Raw genomic sequence first — 22869 nt, 5'->3', positions numbered from 1 at the left:
AGAAGCTAAAAGTCCACATAACGAGCACAGAAAACAGGGCAATCATGACATAAGCAGGGTCGATGTTGATTTCGTGTTGACTTTAATTACCACCCACACTGAAGTAGTTCTCAAACCTGCATTAATTTTGACAGGCAAATTGCAATGACCTTTTGAGTACTGAGCACATCCCATATTAAGCTTCACCGGCATTAAAGCAAATAAATATATAAATGTGTGACTCTTTTACAGGCAGTGCTGTGCGCTGAAGTGGTGATATATGCGAGCTATGATTGATTTTTTTTGGACACCTCGTGGGAGTGGGGAAGCTTCCAGAGGTCTCGCATCAGGTGCATTAGTGTAATTGGCTCTGAGGGTGAAAGAGTTCATCTCACTCCAACATAAAACACATCCTCCTCACTGTAATACTTGCATACACACATAATTTAATCTGATACGTATAGACAGTTGCCAAATGTTCAGCGCCGTCAAACTCAATGTCAAATCTATTCATCTTTATGAGAGTTGTTTCTACGGCAAGTATATCTATTAATGTTACTCCTATACCTAAACTACCATATACAATAAAAAACCTTAAATCATGCAAATCACTGAGGAGAGGTGTGTTGTTTCTTTAAAGTCAACATGAAATTAAAATCTATTTTCTACATGCATATTGTAGATCATATTGTGAGCAATTCACCTTTGAATATGTTTGATTTTTTTATTTATTTACCTCTTAATGTTCTGGATCTTGCAGTGAAAACAACAGATTTTTCTCCAATCACTTAAGTCCACTTTAAAGGACAATTCCAGCCAAAAATGAACCTGAGGTAAATAACACATGGGTACCGGGTCGACCGTTCTCTGGGATGCGTTTTCATGATAATCGAATGTACCCAGTTTTATCTTTAGTTTTAGTTTTACCACAGATTAGCTTATAAGGCTAGTATATAGGGCATAGAATAAGTAAAAATAAAAATCGCTAGTTAATATCACTAACAAGGCTCAAAATAGCCCCACACTAACACGGTAGCATAAATAGGGTCTTTACCTGCAAACCGAAACATTGAGACATTTGTAAGTGTACAGACAGTTTAATAAGGAGATGCTTTATAAAAACAGTACGCTTCGCTTTTAAGCATATCGTTGTCGAGTAAACGTACCCGTAGTTTGTTGAGAGAATGAAAGTATTGTTTTTGTGCATGTGTGAATGTGCTCTAGCACCCAAGGAGTATGATGCAAGTATCCGTGATTGAATCAAACATCTGTAAACAAAGCAAAACAATGGAGAACAAATCTAGTAAAGTAGTCATCAGATGACAAGTTTGTTATTTGCAACAATAATCTAACTGTCACGGGTGGTTGCAGGAAGGTAGACGAAGATGATGAATATAATTCCAACTAGTGATGGCAATTTCAAAACACTGCTTCATGAAGCTTTGAAACTTCTACGAATCATTTGTTCCGAATCAATGGTTCAGTCACGTGATTTCAGTAAACAAGGCTTTATTAAATCATAACTGTTTTGAAACGTTTCTAAACATTTTCATTGGTTCACTGCTGGGGGTGATGATCTCTGTCAACCCATGAATCATGACGTGTCACTAAGAACCAATGAACAAATGTCTGTGGGTTTTACCTGATCTCTGATCAGTTTTATACATTTGTAGACGTTTTAATTAGACATTAGTGTAATTAAAATGAATAATGGTAAAGTTTATTATTGGTTTAGCCTGTTTAGCTGAGCCATTCAACAAACATAACAAACCCGGACAATTAATAAAAGAACATATAGACACCTAATAATCTTATTAGATGATTGAATTTGAAAGATTTTACTTTCAATAAAAAAAATTGCAATAGATGTGTAGCTAAAAGGTGTTTTTACACGTGTTTTTGTTGCATTTAAACTGCTCTGACCAGTAGGAGTCACCGTCGAGACTGGTGTCGGATTGTTTCGAAGCCTCGACACAATACGGGACATTTAATTTAACTGTTTCAGTGTTCCACGAAGCCTCGATCTGCCCACTACTAATTCCAACACAAAGTTTAATTACAATAATACAAAGAATAAACCAACAGGAAGGGCAACACACACTAAATGCAACATAGACCGAACAGAGAATGAATGTGAGGATCAACTTATAAAGCAAACACAAACGAGGATAATTAATAGGACACAGCTGAAACCAATGAACACAAATGAGGAGCGGTCAAACTGAGGCCCTGTTTACACGAGAAAGATTCTGGGTGAAAACGTAAAAATATTTTATCGGATGTGCCTTTCGTTTACACGGCGACTGCGTTTTGGAGGCTTAAAAACGCAAAAAAGTGAAACCACCCTCCAGAGTGGAAATCTTAAAAACGATCCACTGTCGCGTTCCCATCTAAACAGTAAAAACGCAAATCTGCTCACTGTGGCTCTCGTCGCGTACGTGTTTACGTCACAGGCATGCGCCATTACAGGAAAATAACCCCAATTTGTCGGATTATTTCCATACGTCGGACCTTCAAGTTGCCATAGCAGCTCTGATAAACATACAAGAGTCTTTTCAGCAGTTGTACAAAATATTCTCAGATATTGGTGTTGTTGTGTCGCAGTGCTTCACATTGCCACCTAGCCGCCTGGAGTGCATACTACATCGAATTTCACACACTTTTGCGTCACCATATGCACGCGGATTTCCTCCCGATAACGCTCGTGTAAACGCAGAATAAAAAGTGATAACGCAACGCCTCTTTTGCGTTTTCTCTTCAGATCGTTTCCGTGTAAACATAGCCTGAACATAGGAACACATGATTAGAATGAAAAAAAATTAAAAGTCTGTGATGATAATGGTGACATGTCGCCCTCCTCTGGCAAGACGTGACCTCGCACTGTGACAGAACAGAGAGAAGTCCGGAGGGGGCTTTGGAGGAGGACGAGGAGATGGCGAAACGATGCAGGAAGGCTGAAATGAAGGGATGGAGGCAGGAAGTGGTGAAGGGCTGGTAATGGTGAGACGACGAGACCCAGATGATGAGGTTGGAGAAAGTCCGATGGTGCAGACCCAGAGCTGACAGCCCACGGTGGAGACACCCCTCATATATTTATTAAGTGTCGACTGTAGACGCTTGGGTGTCAACTGGAGACGCCCCAGGTAAAATGATTTATTAAGTGTTGACTTTAGACGCTTGGGTGTCGATTGGAGGTAATTACACCCCAGGTAATTAGGTTCCAGGTACGTAGGAAAATTCTACCACATACTTAAGCAGAATTCACTGTGTATTATCATTGTACATCAAACGGACCCCACAATAACCACCTAGCAAACACCCAGAACACCCTTGCAACATTGCTGGCACCTTGCCTGGCCACATCTGGCAACTTGTTTTGATCCAGTCAGTAACATGCTTGTTTCACGCAGGTTTATGTTTGGAATTAAGGATGAACACTTGCAATTCTAACATTGTATCAAGGATCAATACAGAAAAATATTGATACCAAATGTTTTTTTTTTACTTCAAATTAAACCTTAAGAGGGGAAAATAAACTGACTCTCATTCAAACAGAGAAAGCTGATTGAGAGACCACCAAACACACTATATAAAAGGCATGTGTAGATATGTGTGTACGTCTTTAAAAATATGCAGCAAAATTTTCAATTATCTCATCTAACCCTTTTCAAATTAAAGGGTTAGTTCATTCAAAAATGAAAATTCTGTCGTAATTACTCACCCTCATGTTCCAAACCCTTAAGACTTTTGTTCATCTTCAGAACACAAATGAAGATCTTTTTGATGAAATCTGAGAGCTTTCTGTCCCTCCATTGACAGCTATGCAACTACCACTTTGTCGCTTCAAAAAGTTCATAAAGAGATCATAAAAGTCCAAAATTTTCTGAAGAGACTTGATCGCTGTATATGATGAACAGTTTGAATGTAGGTTTTTATTCACATATAAACATTCATCAACTCACACATCAGTTGTGGTAAGCTGTTTGCTTGACGTGTGAGAACCAATGAGGTTCATTCTCGTGTTACGCAGGATGTTTGAGCTTCATCATGAGGTTTGTTCTCGTGCGTCAAGCAGGTTCGGTTGAGCTTCTGTTTATGTTTCGCTGATCAATGTTTATATGTGAATAAAAACCTAAATTAAATCTGTTCATCATATAAAGCGATCGTGTCTCTTCAGAAAATTTGGACTTAAACAACTGCTCAATTCATATGGAATAGTTTTTCAATCTCTTTATGAACTTTTTGAAGCATCAAAGTGGTAGTTGCATATTGTCAATGAAGGGACAGAAAACTCTCAGATTTCCTCAAAAAGATCTTCATTTGTGTTCCAAAGATGAACGAAAGTCTCACTGGTTTGGAATGACATGAGGGTAAGTAAATTATGACAGAATTTACATTTTTGGGTGAACTATCCCTTTAATTCTACACCCCTGGCTTCTTATACATTTTTGCACTAAAATTGAAAAGTAACTACAAAATCTCAATGTGTGTAGGCGCTCACCATTGTGACCGTGTGGTGGGCAGACACAGGCTTGTTCTCCACATGGTCGATGTTTTGCAGGAAGTTGATATCTGACTGCCTCTGTGGAGCTCTTTGGAAATGGGATTCTAGAAAGACTGCAGGCATCAGCTTGGACAACCGACCACGGGACTGGGTCTGAAGCAATTCCCCATAAAATCCCAAAGCCTTTCCCTGGCTGAGGACACCCGTGTGCTGATGCACGTTGCCAGTTATTCCATTAGCTATTCGTCGATGCGGTCTCTGATAAACTTCATCGTCCTCAGAGATGCCCCCTGAAACAAGAGTTTCACGTCATAGCTACTAGCTATATAATGACTGGAATACTGTTTTAAACCAATTTCAATCCAATCCCACAACAGTACATTTTATAATATATATTTTTCTCATATTAAATATAACTTTTGTTGACTTGTTTTGTATATATGCAAATGAAAACACTTCAATAACTCAAAGTGAATAACATCAATAACTCAACATTGTAATTAAATCTGACTGACTGGCTAGTGTAAGAATGAAAAATATCTAGTGATCATGCATAAAGGAAATGATTTTGATGTCCAATGCAAATGAAACTTGGACCACTTGGAGACAAAAAACTTAGAAACCTGAGAATCAATTAAAATAAATGACATTCACTCTTAAAAATGAAGGTTCTTTATTGGCATCTGTGGTTCCATGAAGAACTTTTAATATCTATTATAAATATCATTAGGAGTGTTGATGAACCCGAAGATGACAATAAATGCTTTTTTTTTTTTTTTTGGGATAATTCACTCCAAAATGTAAAGTTTTTAATCATTTACTAATCATCATGTCCCTCCAAACTCTATCTATCTATCTATCTATCTATCGTTGATGGTTACAGCTTTAAGATGTAAATATAACAGTATGATAAAAGAAAGAAAACTCAAGTCAGCCTTAAGAAATAATTATTGCAAATTATTAAGAATGATAGTAAGTGCTAAAAAGTGAAGTAAGATGTATTTAAGCCTGTTTTGTAATAGTGTACCATGCAACATCAAAATAAAAATTGTATGAGCATAACAGACGCAAGACAACGGCTACAGTAAAAAAAAAAGTAATGAACATATGCGTTATCTGCTACTGTACCTGATCTGAGCTTCAGAAATGCCTATGCATAGGTGATATTCTTATTCATTTGAGTATTGAAATGTTGACTAGATAAACATTTCCCAAGGTTCGCATATTTCACTATTTCCATGACATGAAATTGGTTTTATTTACTCCTAGCCTTGAAATGATCCAATTGCCTATATTATTAAACACACACAATGCGTTTGCCAAATTAACGCTGAATTCACTCTTACAGTAGCAAATGAGGAAATTATTACAGCAAGAATTAAAACAAACATCGATATCGATATTGTTTTTAGCCTCACCTGTGACGTGAAATCCCATCAATAAAGAAATAACGACTAATGCCGCGTTGACGAACATGATTCTCCTCGTTTTATTAAAAATACATTATGCCTTTATGAAAGTCAGTCGAGGCTGCAGTGTCTCTATGGTTAAGACACTGAAACGATGGCTGTTTAATACAATAATTCCGCTTCTGCTGTGATCACACACCCTGATGTGTCTCTCTAGCCCTGAGAGGATTCATTTAGCGAGTCGATTCGGTTGATCAGTTCATTTTATAGAACCGATTCAGTCTATGTTACGCCTGGTCCATACCAAATCAAAAATAGTAATTTTAGTAATCTTTTAAATCTGTTGTTTATTTTAGTCAAATACAACTGTAGTAAAACGAGAATAGCATACATTTATATAGCTCGCTGAACAATATTTTTTTCTGTGATGAATTAACCATTCATTAGGTTTAAGCTGTCTTTACCATTTACTTCTGTTTGTTATGTTTAATGCTACGTTGTTTAGGAATCAAGTACCCACTCACCTAGGTTCTTGTAGACAAATGATTAAAAAACGCTCTGTGATTCGGTTCTAAAGAATCTTGAGAACCTGTTCAAAGGAACTATTGATTAATTTGTGAATCGCTATTTCTCAGAAGAAAAAATGAGAAGGAGAAAATCACAAGATGAACAATTTACAAGCTTTATTTGCCACCATATCTTCTACTAATGAATAAATACATCTGCGGATTCTACACATCTGGAAACTGATAGCACATATGCACCACGGAGACGTCTATTTGATGTGCATGTTTACATCTGGAAGACGTATTTATGTATATTTTGAGATATGTCTATAGGACATTTCCTGTCAGATGTCAAATAGACATTTAGAAAATGTTTTTTCAGATGTTTATGATTTAGAATGTAGGCTATGTAAGACTGACATCTTAAAGACGTCTATCAGATGTTAGTAAACAGCAGATGTTTTCCAGATGAGGGGATCTTTAACAGACATCTTGCAGACGTTACGTGTACTATCTTATATCATGATAATAATTGATTTGATCATTGCAGTCATTAGAAGACCAGGCAACTTTCGAACAAGGTTTTGTCAAAGCAACTCAAATGTTGTTTGCTCAGTCAAGTCAAAAAGACTTAAATCTAAGACTTTAATCCCAAGGCACAGAAGAGAGAGAGAGAGAGAGAGAGAGAGAGAGAGAGAGAGAGAGAGAGAGAGAGAGAGAGAGAGAGAGAGAGAGAGAGAGAGAGAGAGAGAGAGAGAGAGAGAGAGAGAGAGAGAGAGAGAGAGAGAGAGAGAGAACAACTTAAAAGCGAGGTAGATATTAAAGCAGTCTTGCATGAAATGTAGTCTTTGATTCTCAGTCAGCATCACTTGGTTCTTTGTGCGAAAGCTTCTTTTATAGACCAGGCTTGATCAAGAAAGGGCTGATAGACAAAGTCACATGATGGCCTTCATTCAGAACTCAGGCTAGCATTCATAAAAACCAGGACATTGACTGCAATGCCATGTTTTTGCTTAGTGACTCCTTAAAGAACATGTATTTTCTAGTATGTTCCTTCTACGATGATGATGCTCATCATCAAGCACAACTCATCGTCATCTTCAACACCTCATAAACACCCCACAAATTCTCCATTTGCTCTTAAGAGGAGATCATGTTGGATGTTTTTCTTCTTAAACAATTCAGATCTGCCAAAGTCAGTCTGCTGTGTCTTCTTGTGGCAAACATGTACTGTAGCTCTCTGCTGTTGCCATGGCAATCTGATGTCTGACATTCACCATGCAGCAAAACGCATCCCTGCCAAAATGCATCGCCCAAAATAGATCTGATGTATTTTATGCGATTAGTTGGAGGGTAACTGCACTCCTGGAGTTGAATCCATATTGGATCTGTAATTTCTAAGACCATAACAAGCAGACCTAATAAAGACCTTAAGAAGCAGCTTATCTGTAAAGATATTTGAAAAATTATTTAATCATTTTTAAATTCATTTGAATTAGATTTATAAAGGCTAATCTCTTTAGTTACCTCAGTGACACATTCCCATTCCTAAAGATCTTTCATTTTGATTAATATTTTGATACATTTCATAGTACTAAACAATAAACCACAACCAATAGCCTACATGATTTGACAGTAGATCGATTTATAAGAATACAAGCCATTTATACCTCATAAGTATTTCTCCTTTTTATAATTTTACATATTTCTTTACACAAAATATGTCACTGGTGAATTATATGGAATCTGCTGCTTTTAAAAGTCATATGACTTTCTAGCAATAACTGTCAGTTCTGACTATACAAAAATAATCAGTTGGTAGAATGGAAAGAAAACTGACTCAAAATGGGAGGGGATTAATGGCGCATATGTTGTATCTGATTGGTCAGATGTTTATAACTATCATAATTTTATATCTTCTCTTTCCCCCAGTAAAAGGTTTAAGCCTATAGTCCCAGACTAAAATACATGTTTGAGATGTTTTAACTGACAGCAACTTGCACTGACACAGATCTTAAAATATGTCAGTGACATTGTTTTGTCTCAAGATGCACACCAGTAATGTTTTTTTATTTTCTAAGGCACATTTACAAAAGCAACTTAAATGCCCTAATTAAACTAAGGCCTAATTGTGGCTTAATCTAAGCCCTGTCAGTGAAACCAGGCCTTTATTTTTTTATTTAAAGGGTTAGTTCACCCAAAAATGAAAATTCTGTCATCATTTACTCATCCTCATTTCGTTCCAAACCCGTAAGACTTTCGTTAATCTTTGGAACACAAATGAAGATCTTTTTGATGAAATCTGAGAGTTTTCTGTCCCTTCATTGACAATATGTAACTACCACTTTGATGCTTCAAAAACTTCATGAAGAGATCGGTAAATTAACCCATATGAATTGTGTGGTTTTGTACACATATAAAGCAACCGTGTCTCTTCAGAACATGCTGTTTTACGAGATGAGGGTATCATCAGTCATTCAGTAATTAAAGACAGAATTTTTCTTTTTGGGAACTACCCCTTTAAATTCACCATCGTTATTATTCAGGTTGCTTTCGGGTGATTCGTGTTACTTTTCTCTGCGCTGAACCAGAGTTGACGAATCACAGGCGATTTGGATTACCATTTGCATTTAGACAAAACATTATATGGGGATAGTTGAAGCGTGTGAATTTATGATCTTAAATTTTTGAAACAACCTATTTTAAAATGATTACACATTTTAACAAACTAATGTCTGCACCAGTGAGAAATAAAACAAAACGTCTGAGTGAAGCGGCTCAATGATTGTCTCTCAGTCTGAGCCACCGCGCGCCCCCTGCAGGAACAGACCGTGTGAGTCTCAAAGGAAACCGAGCCGCGGCCCCGTGGATCACCTGACCACCTCTTACTCACGTCACAGACACAGAGCGCCATTAGACTGATGGCAGATCTTCAACAGGAGTGAATCAGTGTTTAACAGTGGAATCAGTGCAAAGACTTCATGCGAAGCGCAGATCGGTGGCTCTTTGTGTGCGTTACTGTCATCTGTGGATCTATATGGCTGCTGTGATCGGCTAGTGGGGCTCGAATCAGGCTTTGTTTTTGCGTCCGGGAGAGAGAGAGAGAGAGTTTGGGCATGGCGGCGGCTGGAGGGAAGACGTACTCGTTCAAGGTGGTGCTTCTGGGGGAGGGTTGCGTCGGCAAAACATCGCTGGTGCTGCGATACTGCGAGAACAAATTCAACGACAAACACATCACCACCCTTCAGGTGAGCGAGTCTGCTGAACGAACGTTTCTCGACGTTATTATTATTTGTGTGAGCCAGCCTTCACTCGTTTATTGGGGCTTCATCTGTAATATAGCGAATATTGTGTGTTTACTTGTTGTAAACGATTTGTTAGCTTGTTAAGTTGTTTTGCTCGCCTTTTTGTTTTCCCTATAGTAAGTTAGTAGATTATGGGCCTAGATTGTGATAGATTATATAGCAGGATAATAAGGATATTATATATGCAATTCGAATATAAAATGTGTATATTAGTATATATAATCATATAAGTTACGGTGTATAATAATAATAACTATATATTTAACATGAGATGTCAAGCAGTGGCCTGTAGTGTGCCACGCGATAAGCTTTTATTTTTAATCCAAACACTAGTTCTTTTACAATTATGTTTACTGTTTTTCATGCTACCACTTGAAATTTTTGTTCTTTTAGATGTCTTAAGACATTTAACCGTAAATCTTTATGTGGTCACTAAAGTTTTTCATCAACTAGCCTAACGTTACCTGTAGTCAATTAGAGGAAACTTCTGCTCTTCCTGCTTTTTTTCGCATAAGAACCAAACATTTTCAGTTCATTTGTGATTTTTGTGTACACTTATTTGGTTATGATGGAAATGAGAAGTGACAGAAAGATTAGAACAGATCAGAACATGCTGTGTATTTTCAAAACAGTTGTGAAATATTATTGCAGTTTAAAATAACTGCTTTTTATTTGTAAATATCTTAAACTGTAATTTCCTATGATCAATGCTGAAATTTCAGCATCATTACTCCAGTCTTCAGTGTCACATGATCCTTCAGAAATCATTCTAATATGCTGATTTGATACTCAACTTATTATCAATGTTGAAAACCGTTTTAGTATTTTTGTGGAAACCCTGATACTTTTTTCAGCATTTCTTTGATGAATAGAAACACGATTTATTAGAAATTGAATGTAACAATTAAAAAAAAATACTGGCACTTTTGACCAATTTAATGTTTCCTTGCTAAATAAAAGTATGTATGTTATTAAAATGCATATATACAGTAGTCAACATTTGAAGTGGATCAAAAAAGTTAATCAAAGTTGTCCTAAGACAAGAACGGATATTTTTCAAAATTCATGTATAACTTTGATGAAAGGTTTTGATCCACTTCAAATGTTAACTACTGTATATTTTGCTGATATAAACGAATAATAAATTGTACTGACCCCAAACTTTTGAGTGTAGTTTAATTTTTTTTTAATAAATTAAGTAATCAAAACCAGTCCATACACCAGTCAAGAGTCTAAATAATTATTAATAATTATTATACAAAATTAATATTTTCCACATTTTAGGATATAAAATAAATAAAATCACCAAAGCAAATAACATAAAGGGAAGGATGTAAATTATTTATTGGTTATATATTTGATTTTTCAATATTGTCACCTTTTGTCCTCCTAATAACAATTAACACATGTGTTATGAGTTATCAAAGGGTGTGTATTAGACATGTGCCGGTATTCGGTAATGCGATAAATCGCGGTAATGAATATGCACGATATTGTTATCGCGGGGACTTCGAAATACCGTGAAAAATAATAGATCCGAATTTAGATTTTTAGAACGCTCATCAGCTTATTTTCCATCAACCGCTTAAAAAAACAAAGCGTATATGCTGCGCAAAACACGTGCGCACTTTGATTTAAACAATCCCCACATCACATGTATAAGCACTGTGTGAATGCAGTGCGCACTCTAGTCTAATGTAAACAATCCTCACATGGAAAAGAAGCACTGCGGAAGGAGGAACGCTGCCGACTATTTATCCCCCGCATGGCTGCCTGACACTTTCACACGGTCTCGCGCCACACATCCATTTTCTCACGCAGAGAAAAATCGCGGAGCAAAGAGGACACTGACACCGACAGACTAGACAGAGCAGGTTACTTTTGATATGAAAAAAATATCAGCTCTCAGGTTTTATAACGAAATTCAGACAATAAATACTGTTTTGGTGCTTGTAAATGACGTGACAGATCGCGCGCCTCAGTTCAAGTAAACAGATCATCTGTTACTTTGTATTAAAGATACAGTACAACCCACCGAAAGGTATACGTACTTTCGATCAAACAGTGTTTTTCAACCACGGAAAGAGGTCAATAACACTGCAGGAGAACAATTATGTCACAGAACGTTACATTTACCTCAGGAAAGCCATTTAATGTTAGTTGACTATAAGAAAATAGCTATAGAGAGGAGTATTTTGCTAAATATGTGCACTATATTATTTTAATATATGTTTACTTGTCATTATATAATTGTTATTATAATGAAAATTACGGCATATTACATTTTTATATTTATATTATTATTATATTTATATTGTATGCATTATATTTAATTTCTCTCTGTATGTTTACAGCATTATGTGAGATATATTTTTTCTTGAGAAAAAATTAAATGCAGGCTATCTACTGTAGCCTACCTAATATTTATCCAAATGAGTCAATATTGAATCAATATTGAAATTAAATCCAAGAATTTAATTGAAATCATGAAAATTGTGTTAAGCAATAATACAAACAGTAGCCTCAGTAACTGTACCATGTAAACATTATAACATGTTGTCACTAAAAAATAAAATTAATGTTTTGACAATCACAATTACACATTGTGATGCAAGTTTTTTTTAGATACCCCCAATCCGTCTGTTTCTCTTGTGCAATTAAAATATCGTGATAATACCGTATACCGTGATAAAAGCTCAATCAATTAATCGCAGCATGAAAATTTGATACCGGCACATGCCTAGTGTGTATATAATGCCTTATGTAACTATAAATCTATGTATATTTACAGGGTTAGTTCGCTCAAAAACATGTTCATCATTTAACCACTCTCATGTTGTTCCAACTTTCTTTTTTTCTGTGGAAAAAAAGGGTATCTCCCCCCCCCCCCCCCAATGGTAAAACTGCTTGATTACCAAAATCCTTTAAAACTCAACTCAACATTATATAATGAAAGGCCATCAAAGATTTTTATCAGTGTGGCTGAGTTTAGAATGAGGATGGATTTGTAATAGTTCATCCATGTTACTGTGTAACAAATTATAAGCATACAGGGAAAGGCTGCTGTGGCCTTTATGCAACACTGTTAAACCTTCTAGGCTACATGTTGTCAATAATCTATTATAATGATTGTAAGGATTATAATCATTTCTCTTTGACCAAGCTTTTTTTTTTCTCTTCAGCCTAAACATTCCCGTAGACGTAAAAATAATTTCTTACTGGCTGAGTGAGAATTGAAGTTAATATTTTATTAACTTGTTTAATTTCATAATTGTTGTTGCTCATCACAGTTGTTGCAGGCATCAGAACCGTGTCTCATCGCAGGAGATCATTTGTGTGTGAGGGATTCCTGCCGCTGTTTTGACTCCTTTATATTTTATAAGCTCTTCATGAGCTCTTCATTTATCCCAAGCACACAGCAATGTTTGCTTGGGATACGGCAATACGTCATAAAAGCCGACTAATCGGGTTGTGAACATATTCCTATTAGGGGTCGACCGATTATCGGGGCCGATATTAAGCATTTTTATGGTTATCGGTATCGGCCATTTCAAAACCGATTTGCCAATAAAATAATTTAATTTTGAAATGTGCTATATTTGGCCACCTCTGTCGCAACTCACCACTCTGTAGACTAGACCAATGTCCCCACAAATCTGATTTGTTGGGAGTTACCAACAAATCAACGCGGAAAGCTGAAGGCACTGAAAGTTTTGCACTCTCAAACCAAAAGCACTTGCAGACTGAAGCTGCTTCACTGATCACCCATCAGTTGTCTCTCAAAGTTAAGGCAGCAGCAGACTTTGCTGAAGTAGCAATAAATTACTACACTGAAGTTGCAAAACACCTAAATATAATAGGGCCCTGTGATTTCCGCGATGCAGAAAACACGGACGGAATCGCGGAATCCAGTCATAAAAATGGAATTTACTGTATAAAGCGGAGTGTCACGGAATTTGTCAACTTCTTGATGAATTAATAAAAAGCAGGTCAGTACAAATCAAATCGAATTCCAAACCGCAATAGACTATCATATTAAATATGAATCCTGCTTGTCTCTAAATGAATGGCGCAGACGCGTGATTTAATTTCAAGCTTGTAATTCCAAGCTTGTGTCTGTGGCTGGAGCAAGGCGACAACGATCAGGGATTTGAAGATTCATCAAGGGAAAATGAAATGCTTGAGGGAGAAGGGACAAGGACCTCGCATTGATCAGTACTTCTTACGGAGTCAGTCAAGTCAGTCGAATGAAATCCAGCGACAGGAAGCAAACCACAGTTCGCAGGATATCAGCACCCCTGTCATACAGGAGATGAGGGTTTGCACAGTTAGTGATACACTAGTACAGTGTATCTAGGTACAGTTGAAAAGAAGCTGGATAAATTTGGGGACATCATTTACGCATATGGAAGTGAGAGGTTTGGTGTGGAAAAAAGGAAGGAAAAAGTACAAACTACTCCTGGATTGTCTAGACGGCAGCAGAAAATTGAAGGATTAGTTAGAGAAAGGAGACAGCTGAGGAAGCAATGGAAAAGAGCGGAACAAAGTCAAAAGGAGCGACTCAATCTCTTACAAAGGGCCATAAAAGATAAGCTTGCAACATTACGCAGAGCTGAGCGCCTTCGGAAACGCTACAAAAAGAAGGAACGTGCGAGGGCTAATTTCTATAAAGATCCATTCAAATTCATAAAGAAGTTATTCACCAATGAGAAGAATGGCACTTTAAAAGCATCTAGGGTTGAGCTAGAGAGATATTTGGAGGAAACGCATACAGATGCAAAAAGGCATGAGCCTATGTCAATTCCATCAGACATCCCACCTGTCAATCCACCAGAATACCAAATGGAGGTCTGTGCACCTAAGTGGAAAGAGATAGAGCAGGTTGTGAGAAAGGCAAGGGCTTCATCATCTCCAGGGCCTAATGGAGTTCCGTACAGAGTGTACAAGAGTGCTTCAGGAGTTCTAAGGATTCTGTGGAAATTGATAAAAGTGGCTTGGGAAAAGCAGGTTGTACCTAGATCATGGCGCCGAGCAGGGGGAGTCTTTATACCCAAAGAAAAAGATGCTACAAGCATCAGTCAGTTTCGCCCTATTTCACTATTAAACGTCGAAGGCAAAATTTTCTTCAGCATTATTGCTCAGAGATTGTCAACCTACCTATTAAAGAATGGCTTCATTGACACTTCAGTTCAAAAAGCGGGCATTCCAGGATTCTCAGGATGCTTAGAACATATCAGTGTTATCTGGCAACGAATACAATCAGCTAAAAAGGAGAGGAAGGAGCTCCACGTGACATTCCTGGATTTGGCTAATGCATATGGTTCAGTGCCACATGAGCTTCTTTGAGCATCATTTGATTTTTTCAGGGTACCGATGTCGATAACAAATTTAGTGAAAGCCTATTTTGGAGATTTGCAATTTAGTTTCTCAACTCCAGAATTCAGCACTACATGGCAATGCTTAGAGGTTGGAATAATGGGAGGATGCACCATTTCTCCACTGGCTTTTACCATGGCAATCGAAGTAATCATTAGGGCATCAAAATGGGTAGTAGGAGGAGAGCGCTTGGCTTCTGGGATGCGACTACCACCAATCAGAGCATACATGGATGACATGACAACCATGACTACAACGGTAGCCTGCACTAATCGGTTATTGGGGAAGTTAACAGATAATATTGAATGGGCACGAATGCAATTTAAGCCCTCTAAATCAAGGAGCATCTCAATAGTTAAAGGCAAGGTAGTAGATAAAATATTCTTCATTAATGGTGAGGCAATACCAACAGTTTCTCAGTCTAGGGAGATGGTACAATGGGGATCTAAAGGACACAGTTCGAGTGGGAGAAGTTAGACGACAAGCAGTGGAAGGGTTGAAGAGCATAAACAGCTGTGCTCTACCAGGCAAACTAAAACTCTGGTGCTTTCAGTTTGGTCTACTGCCAAGGTTGCTGTGGCCACTGACTGTGTACGAGGTTTTTTTGACAACAGTGGATAAGCTGGAAGCGTTAATAAGTTCATACATCAGGAAATGGTTGGGAGTTCCACGCTGCCTCAGCAGAGTGGGACTTTATAGTAAAGGACTATTGCAGCTGCCAGTCTCTTCTTTAACCGAGGAGTTTAAGTGTGCCAAGGTCAGACTGGAAATTACTTTAGCAGAGTCACGCGACAAATGTGTAAGGGCGGCAGCCCCTGTGGTAAAAACTGGTAGAAAGTGGTCAGCAAAGAAATCTGTAGTAGAGGCAAAGGCTGACCTTCAAATTGGGGATATCGTGGGACAGGTACAGCATGGAAGAGGGGGTTTTGGGCTCAGTTTAGCTCCTCCTAAATGGCACAAGGCAGGCCCAGCTCAAAGGAGGAAGCTGGTAGTCAACGAGGTGCGAAAGCAGGAGGAGAGGATGAGATGTATAAAGGCCATTTCCCAGGCCAAGCAGGGAGATTGGATGAGATGGGAGAGTGTGGAACAACGAAAAATGGGCTGGCAAGACCTTTGGTCAATGGAAGAGAGTAGGATCAGTTTCCTTATTAGGTCAACATATGATGTTCTCCCATCACCTCCGAACCTAAACCTCTGGGTAGGAGAGGATCCCTCCTGTCCTTTGTGTTCATCACCTGCCACATTAAGGCACATTTTGACAGGATGTAAGGTGGCTCTTAGCCAAGGTCGGTTTACTTGGCGCCATGACCAAGTATTGCGATGTTTGGCTTTAGCATTGGAAGGCAAGCGTAGTATGACCAATAAGTTGCCGCCTGTTCTAGCAAAACATTACACGCAGAAGACAATATTCCTCCGCCCAGGTGAGCAACCACCAAGAAAAGGTGCTAACACCAATTCTCGCCCAGGACAACTGGAAGCTGCTAGGGACTGGAAGATGCTGGCTTATCTTGATCAACGGCTTATTTTTCCACCTGAGATTGCCACCACTAACCTACGACCAGATATTGTTTTGTGCTCTGGATCAGCACGCATTGTTCAACTGATAGAGTTAACAGTGCCATGCGAGGATGCGGTAGATGAGGCATATGAGAGGAAGAAATTCCGGTATGCTCATCTGGCCACTGAAGCAGAACAGCGAGGGTGGAGAGTGTAGGTTTATCCAGTGGAAGTGGGTTGTCGAGGTTTTGTGGCACACTCTACAACCCGGTTCCTCAGAGACGTCGGATTCAGTGGTCAAGAGTTGCGTCGCACAGTAAAGAACTTATCTGAAGCAGCAGAAAGGAGCAGCAACTGGCTGTGGTTGAGACGGAAAGATTCTAGCTGGCTGAGTACAGGCCACCATGCTACGGTTTCGTAGAATTCTTGAAAACTTGAAGGGTGTTGGTTTATTTGTATAGGTTGTATAGTATTTACAGTCATTACGTTCCTGTGTATATTGCGTGAATGACGGGTGGTTGGGCAGATATTGTGTTTTGCGGTAGGTGGTATGCCATACGGAACCGTTGCCACTGAAACTGCATATTAACGCACCAGTGGGGCTCGACAGCCTTAGTCAAACGGGTTGGCGCGTAGGGCTGTCGCAATAACCGCAATCTTGCAGTACCGCACTACTGACAGGCGAACCGCAGAGGAATGCAAGTAACCGCGAACCGCGTTTTCTTTTTTCATAAGGCCACCCTTCGTAGTTCGTACCATGTGTATTGAATGTTAAATAAGTTAATAATGATAACAAGACTGTTTATCATGGTGATTTGTACAGAGGATTCGTGGATTTGGACTTAAGCTTAAACAGACAGTGAATGTGATCGACTGACCGCGTGCAATTACCTGCGACTGTCTTTGAAGTCAAGTCATGTATATTCGTGAAAAGGTTGCCCTTTCCAAGGAAAGCGAAATATTTGTCGTAGGCTATCATCATTTTAACGTGTAAGGGTATTTACCATGAATGGCGTCAGCGCTGGTCAGCATTACACAGCGCGAGGAAGCCGTGGGGGGAAAGCAGCGAGTCACGCATTGAATCAATGCCATTGTCTCTTAAGTGAAGCATTGCTTCAGCTTTGACCAAAAGTGAAGCATTGCTGGCCAGCTGAGCCTTGAAAAGTATAGCTCAAAGTTAAAAAATAATTAACACCTTGTTTCATTACATCTATCACTTAAGAAATCAGCTTTTTTGAACGTTTTTGTTGAATGAACGGTTTAATTACTCCCTCAAAGACAGTCCTTTGGCATAACAACTGTGCGCTGAGTGACAGTCTTTCAATGCGCAGAGACGCTGTTTAGATTCAGTTACATTGTTTTTGTGTATGCTGACCACATCATAACACGTATTTATATAGCAACAAATAAATATAAATAAATAAATGGCGGTAAAACCGCATATTGCGCTACTGAGCCACTCAAAATTACCGCAAGGGAAATTCCTTCACCGCGACAGCCCTATTGGCGCGTATGGTTGGGTTGCGGAGAGATTGTGAGATTGTGGTTAGGTCTCAGCAGCAAGAGGGAAGTAGAGGTCAGTAAGTTGGGCTGAGTTGGGTGGGGGACGGAGGGGGGTGACTCTGGGACGCCAGAGTCACTGTCGAGCCCTCATGAGGTGTCGTGGGCTAGTCGACGAAACACTGAGGACGGAAGGTGCCCACTTGAAGACCCTAGAGATGTTCCCTACTCCGCTCAATCCAGAGGGTTGTTATGGGGGGACCGCACTGTGGTTGCAGCCGTTGTGTGTGCTGACGCACAAATACACTATTAACACCAGACAGAAGGAGATTCACGTCACCAGATGGAAAGAAGCGTAAATGGATGGAGAAGCATAGGTTACTGTAAAGCTACGTCTTAGTTGGTGCTTATCTTGGCGAAAGCCGAGTACAAATCAGCATGAAGTTTTAACATCTACTCTCGTGTAATGGAAATCATTAATAATAATGTTATTAACAGTTCTCAGATTTAAAGATATGATTAAAATCATTTAAAGAAAGTATTTGTCAAAACCCTTTGTTATTCTTAATTTTGACATTAACTTACATTTTTACACCAGACATAGGCTATAGCCTATATCTGTTCAAAATATCGGTTACCGGTCTACTTGATCTGTTATAATCGGTATCGGCATCGGCCCTGAAAATCACATATCGGTCGACCCCTAATTCCTATGCCTTTAAGGTTCGGTGTTTAAGCAGACCAGGACTAAATGTTTTTTTTGTTTTGTTTTTTCGGACCAAACTAGTCAAGCAAACCAAACTACAAGTGTGAACACCCTTAGAGGCCTCTGTCCGCTTGTTGGGTGCACACCAGGGTTTGGATGGCAGCGTTCACACGTGTTCAAATGAACCACGCTAACAGAGCAATCGCATCAGGGATCTTTTTAATCAAACCAAACATGTGTAAACATGAACGTGAATTGTGAACACACCCTTAATCAGGCATTCTTGAACATTATGTATCTGAGCTACTATGTTTAAAAGTCTTCCAATTACTGTAGAAGTTAGTGGCACGTCAAGTGAAATTCATAAGTTTGAAATGAAATGAAATAAAATGAGGCATTTATACAGGGATTTCCTATGTACTACTGTACACCCAAACCACTTTACAATCATGTCAGGGTTTCTCTCATCGACCACCACCAGTGTGCATCACTTGGCAGCCACAGTACAACAACATCAGTGCGCTCACCACAAACCACACACCAGCTATAGGTGGAGAGGAGAGAGAGTGATGGAGCCATTCAAAGCATGTGGATTGTTATAAGGAGGCCATGATTGATAAAGGCCAATGGATGGGATTTGGCCAGGACACCGCGGTTGCACCCCTATTCTTTACAAGAAGAGCCATGTGATTTTTAATAACCACAGACAGTCAGGACCTGGGTTTAATGTCTCAACCGAAGGACTGTGGTTTTTGACAGTATAGTGTCCCCGTCACTATACTAGGGCGTTAGGACTAGGGCTGCACGATACTGGAAAAAATGCGATATGCGATATTGTTGAGTATTGCGATAACAATATTTCTTGCGATATAACATTTCCCTAGAGAAGTGCTATTTTTATTAATCTATTTTTTTTACTTTTTTTATCATTTATATGTAATGATCATACTAAATAAACGGGTAGGCTAATAGATATTCTTCTGAACTTCAGTTTTTACAGAAGGAGTTACACTTGCAACACTTTGATTAATGCCTGTCTGTGAGACTCTGTGAGACGAGAATTTATCCTCTTTGCGATACGGATATCGCATATACTATTATCGCGATGACGATAATTTTTCGATATATTGTGCAGCCCTAGTTAGGACCCACACAGACCACAGGCTGAGCACCCGGTACTGGCGTCAATAACACTGTTTTTTCCCAGGAGTCTCCTATCCAGGTACTAACTAGGGATGGCGAAAACTTTTAGTTTTCTTGACCGACCACCGAGCCTCATTAGCCGGTTGAAACCGTTTAACCGATTAGTTTAAAATATGCTACGCTGTTTGAAATAACAGTCATTCTCGCTCGCTCACACACACACACACACACACACACACACACACACACACACACACACACACACACACACACACACACACTGCCCCGGGGCCGCCCTTCCACTCACGTCACTTTTTTTAAATCCCCTACAGCACGAAACATCCCCTACAGCGCGAGTCCCACAAACGCGGCGCCGAGGAGCTTGTATGTAATTGGAGGACAAATGGCTCCTAAGTTTCGAAATGGTTTTGGTACAAGGTGATTGCGTTGAAAATAATGGCTTTAGTCTAGCGTTAGAAGCTCATTTGAAACATTGCCGCGGCTCATTTAAGAAAATGACAGCTCCGAAGAGACGCTGCTTTAGTTTGAGGTAGTGCTAACAATAATAAAGAAAGATGATGATCATCATCGCCTTATCTGTTATCATTGAAATGTAGATGTAATGTATTTCCAAATCTTAAGCCCATCTTATGTGGAATGTTGCCTAAAAGACTGCAACACGATAAAACCAATGGATAAAACAGGCACCTTCAGAATGCGTAAAAGACGCACGGGCCAAGGCAGGTCTAACTCACTGTGTGCCTTCTAATAACGGACAGAACAAGTCGCGTTTTCAGGTGATACATCAAAGATGATGTAGGCCTACTGTATTTAAGCACTGTATCACACAAGTTGCAACTTACATCCGTGTCATTCTTTTTGGTGAAATGGTCCCACACACTACTTTTCTTTGCACGCTTCATCCTGTCGTCTGCCCTGGCTCTAACCTCGCGTATTTTAGCCTGTAGCCTTTACTTTTCGCAAACCTTGTGAGTGCTCAAACCCAAACGCTGTGACCTTGCGCCAAATGTTTTCATTCGTTTATTAAGTACAAACAGGCGAGTTATGAAAAATTGAGTGTGAGGGATTTGTTCACTTCACACAAAAATATCTTGGAATGAGATGTCTAACTGTAGTAGCGTTTAGTCCACTGTCTATAATAGCCTAATTTAGAGATCACTTTTTTTTTTTTTTACCGACAACTTTGATCGGTTAACGTTGATACGGTCAACCATCGGTCAAACGGTCATCGGTTAACATCCCTAGTACTAACCAGGCTCAACCCTGCTTAGCTTCAGTGGGAAACCAGGCCTGGGCTACAGGGTGATATGGCTGCTGGCATATTGAAATGTAAATAGACTTGAATCTTCTGAATTAATACAAATCTATGCATTTATGCCTTTGTTTGCAGGCATCGTTCCTTACAAAGAAGCTCAACATCACAGGAAAGAGAGTCAATCTGGCTATATGGGTGAGTCGCACACATTCCTCACTGTGGTTGTAGCATTTGTGTAGCAGTTGATCTTGAATAAAAAGATTAAGCAAAGTCTTGTTTCGGAAAGAAGGTAGTGATCCATAGTCTTTGAGAATGAATAGCTCGTATTCAATAGTTTGTGAGATGCATTCTTAAAGTGGCGTTCACAAACCATTATTTATCCAATGAGGAAATTGTAGGTTTTTTTCTAGATAATATTTTGGTTTTGTGCTGATAAAAGTGGGCGTTAACCAGAATTGAGCCCAGTGATTCGAGGGGATGTCAGCTGTAAAGGAAAGATGTTTCAGAAGTGTAGCATTTTTGTTGAAATATATTTTGCGTTCTGATGAAAGATGACTTTCTTCAATAAAGCTCATCTTGTTTATTTTCTATCAGAGTCAGGTTTGCGCTTTACCTCTAAGTTTCTGACAAGAATTTTCCAGTTGCGTATCGAACACAAGGTGCCTTCATTGCACAAAGTAGTTTCAATGCGTAATTCAGTCATGAAACTCTTCACAATAGCTAATTGGTTCTTCTAAGTGGACAACCAGTCGGTTTCTGTTCTTGAATATGTTTACGTTTGTCTCAGGATACTGCTGGTCAGGAGCGTTTTCATGCCCTTGGACCAATCTACTACAGGGATTCCAACGGCGCCATTTTGGTGTACGACGTCACGGATGAAGACTCATTTCAGAAGGTGAATGCTTACATTAATATAATCAGAATCTAATGAGGTGTGACGATAAACTTATCTCACGACAGGGTGTCCGCGGGGTCTTAAAAAGTATTGAAAGTTGATAAATCAATTTAGAGAAAATTAGGGCCCTTAAAAAGTATTAAAAAGTCTTAAATAACTTTTTCCAAGGTATTAAATTTTGTATCATCTTTTCGTTATGTATATTTGTCCATAAAGTATAAAGTTTGCCTGAATTTAAACATTGCGTCGGCGAATAGTGGGGTTCTGTGTAGTTTATGGAATCCTGCGAGATATGACGTCATCTGTTACCGCGCTTCATGACTGCTGCGAGATAGCGCATACGTCCCTTACGCACGGTTGTTAAACAACATCGTTGACTAATAGGGAAATTAAATATACATAATAAGCTTAAGTTGCATCTTAAGGTTTTCTTTCAGTTGAAAACATTAAACAATATGTGTAAACAAAAAATGTATAGAAGCATTTATGATCAGTACGAAAGGAGAAAAACGCTAATAAAACGGACCGTTCCACTTATCGTACAGAACGAAGGTGTAAAAGACTCTATTTGTGAAGTTAGGTGGAAGGCTAGTCCACTACGGAACTCCGGCAAGAAGTGTGACGGGAGACAGAAGATCGTTTAACTGTTTATCTCTTCAGATGTGTCAATATACATATCCAGCATTAGCCAGAATTGAGGTGGTAAAACGTGGTTTAGTCTGAAATAAACAAATAAATATATCAGAATATGTCTGAATACATTAAACATAAAG

At 38.9% G+C, this 22869-nt stretch overlaps 2 protein-coding genes across 3 annotated transcripts in view; one reads left to right on the top strand and one right to left on the bottom strand.

The window, feature by feature from the left end:
• ptprr (protein tyrosine phosphatase receptor type R) overlaps positions 1-6130 on the bottom strand; it is an 82145-nt gene extending 76015 nt beyond the window's left edge. The window contains exons 1-2 of one of the 2 annotated variants that reach the window (XM_077235291.1): positions 5902-6130; positions 4481-4773 (exon numbers count right to left, since the gene is read on the bottom strand). In XM_077235291.1, coding sequence (XP_077091406.1) covers positions 4481-4773; positions 5902-5959 — 351 coding nt within the window. In that variant the 5' untranslated portion in view covers positions 5960-6130. Of the gene's footprint in view, positions 1-4480; positions 4774-5901 lie in introns of those variants that run through there. The other variant, XM_077235292.1, reaches the window with a different exon arrangement.
• Positions 6131-9274: 3144 nt separating this feature from the next.
• rab21 (RAB21, member RAS oncogene family) overlaps positions 9275-22869 on the top strand; it is a 28874-nt gene continuing 15279 nt past the window's right edge. Inside the window, exons 1-3 of the mRNA XM_077235393.1 lie at positions 9275-9646; positions 21337-21396; positions 21989-22096. Of these exons, the coding sequence (XP_077091508.1) occupies positions 9515-9646; positions 21337-21396; positions 21989-22096 (300 nt within the window). The 5' untranslated portion in view covers positions 9275-9514. The remainder of the gene's footprint in view (positions 9647-21336; positions 21397-21988; positions 22097-22869) is intronic.

This window comes from Siphateles boraxobius, unplaced genomic scaffold (assembly GCF_051911475.1).
Source record: "Siphateles boraxobius isolate OS27281-9 unplaced genomic scaffold, OSU_SipBor_1 19, whole genome shotgun sequence".
Lineage (NCBI taxonomy): Eukaryota > Metazoa > Chordata > Actinopteri > Cypriniformes > Leuciscidae > Siphateles > Siphateles boraxobius.
The sequence above is the reverse complement of the archived record's forward strand: the minus strand, read 5'-3'. Positions and strand labels throughout refer to the sequence as shown.